A 2,133-nucleotide genomic window follows, 5' to 3' on the forward strand; every position below is an offset into this window, starting at 1 on the left:
TGGGGTTGGGCCACAAAAATTGACCCTACAATTGGCGTCATCTGTGGGAAGAGCTTATGCAAGGGTGAAAACAACAGTTGATGACGGCAGGACGAGGTCAACAACAAGCATAATCCAGGGCATCCCAACACGTGGACCCTTTTCTTAATTTAGAAAGGAGACAAGATCGTGAGGGCAGTGTGCACACTGTGCTTATTGGCCAAAGCCAGTCACATGGCGGAAGTCATATGTCCCATGCAGAGAAAAACCGGGATTTGCAACTGGAGGTAGAAAAACTAAAAAGGGAGTTGCGCCATGCAAAAAGGAAACGGATTTCCTCGTATTCTGATGAGGATTCCGATGATGAACAGGATGTCACTTATCACCAGAAATCTCAGACACCAGCCAGTGAATCCTATTCCTATGAAGAAGAATCTCATCATAAGAGGCAACACAGAAGCCCATCATGAGGAGACGTAGGGAACGATGCCATGAGCAGGGCTTTGAATCAGATTTCTAGATCACCCTTTACGCGCAAAATTGAGGAAGCAAGACTCCCTCGGCATTTCAACCAGCCAACGTTCACCATCTACAATGGTAAAACAGACCTCGTAAAGCACGTGAGTCATTTTAACCAAAGGATGGCTGTCTACTCCAGAGATGATGCTCTGATGTGTAAGATTTTTCCTTCCAGCCTTGGACCAGTTGCCATGAGGTGGTTTGACGGTCTGAAGGCGGACTCCATCAACTCCTTCAAAGAGCTCACTCAAGCATTCGGCCCCCGTTTTGTCACATGCCGAAGGGTGGCCAAGCCCTTGTCTTCACTGCTATCTTTGACCATGCAGGAGGGTGAGACCTTGAAGGCATATTCAGATAGATACTGAGAGATGTTCAATGATATGAAGGGCAACTTTGATGCAATGGCCCTCAGCACATTCAAGCTCGGCCTCCCTACTGACCATGGTTTGAGGACATCCTTTTATGGCAAGCCAATCACAAACATACGTCAACTTATAGACCGTATAGAAAAGTACAAAAGAGTTGAAGAGGATCAGCAGCAAAGGAAGGGCAAGGACAAGGTTATCCCCCAGGAGATGAGGGATTTCAGGTCGGACCGTTATAACCACAGTAAACTGCGAAGAGATTTTGCTGGGCAATCAGGATCGACAAATCCTCAAGCGGTCAACACTGTGTTCAAAGAGCCAGTACACCAGGTCTTGGAAAAAATTAAGAATGAATCATTCTTGAAGTGGCCAAACAATATGGTAGGAAACCCTGAGAGGCGTAATCATAACCTCTACTGCCAGTACCATCAAGACCACGGGCATACCACGGAGGATTGTAGGAGCCTGTGGGATCACTTGGACCAACTGGTTCGTGATGGTAGATTAAGACACCTCCTCCACCCCTCCAGTGGCCGAGGAGGGCAGATGGGCTCAGGGCCACGAAGAGATGACCTTACAAAGCCGCCGTTAGGAACTATTAACGTTGTTTTCGCCGCACCAGGAAGAACAGGATCTTGGCCATTGAAAGTTATGTCGGTAGTCCGACCACCAGCGGGGGAATTAGGCCGAGGTCTGAAGAGAGTTAAGTCTGGTGCTCCACTGGTTATAGGGTTCTTGGACGAAGACATGATTGGCACCATCCAACCCCATGATGACGCGTTGGTCATCACCCTCAGAATTGGGGGGTACGATGTGAAGAGGGTGATGGTGGACCAGGGTAGCACTGTGGAGATAATGTACCCTGATCTCTACAAGGGGCTAGGCCTGAAACCCTAGGACCTCACACCATACAATTCCCCCCTCGTGAGTTTTGAAGGAAGGGCTGTCACCCCAAAAGGCTAGATACGCTTACCTGTGCAGACCAGTGCAGAAGTGGTAGAGGTGGATTTTATAGTGGTGGACGTGTATTCGCCTTATACGACAATCGTGGCCAGACCTTGGCTTCATACACTAGAGGCTGTTTCCTCTACTTTGCATCAGAAGGTCAAATACCCATCTAAAGGGCAAGTTCATGAGATCCGAGGAGATCAGTCTACAGTCCGACAATGTTTAGTGGCTGCCATCCAACATGAGCCCGAAGCCGAGTCCTCATCCAGGGCCGAAAGGGGTTTATAGCAGTTAAGGTCTCGGGAATTGCCCGATGAAGGTT

At 48.7% G+C, this 2,133-nt stretch overlaps 1 protein-coding gene across 1 annotated transcript; it reads left to right on the forward strand.

Annotated features, from left to right (window-relative positions):
* The first annotated feature begins 866 nt into the window (after positions 1 to 866).
* LOC136061960 (uncharacterized) lies at positions 867 to 1,760 on the forward strand. Its single transcript, XM_065760447.1, has one exon. The coding sequence runs from the start codon at positions 867 to 869 to the stop codon at positions 1,758 to 1,760; it is 894 nt and encodes a 297-aa protein (XP_065616519.1).
* Positions 1,761 to 2,133: the final 373 nt, after the last annotated feature.

Source organism: Quercus suber, unplaced genomic scaffold, assembly GCF_002906115.3.
Source record: "Quercus suber isolate HL8 unplaced genomic scaffold, Cork oak 2.0 scaffold_368, whole genome shotgun sequence".
Taxonomy (NCBI): Eukaryota; Viridiplantae; Streptophyta; class Magnoliopsida; order Fagales; family Fagaceae; genus Quercus; species Quercus suber.

Coding starts and splice junctions, on each gene's coding strand:
- LOC136061960 (XM_065760447.1), top strand. CDS start 867: ATGTTCAATGATATGAAGGGCAACTTTGATGCAATGGCCCTCAGCACA.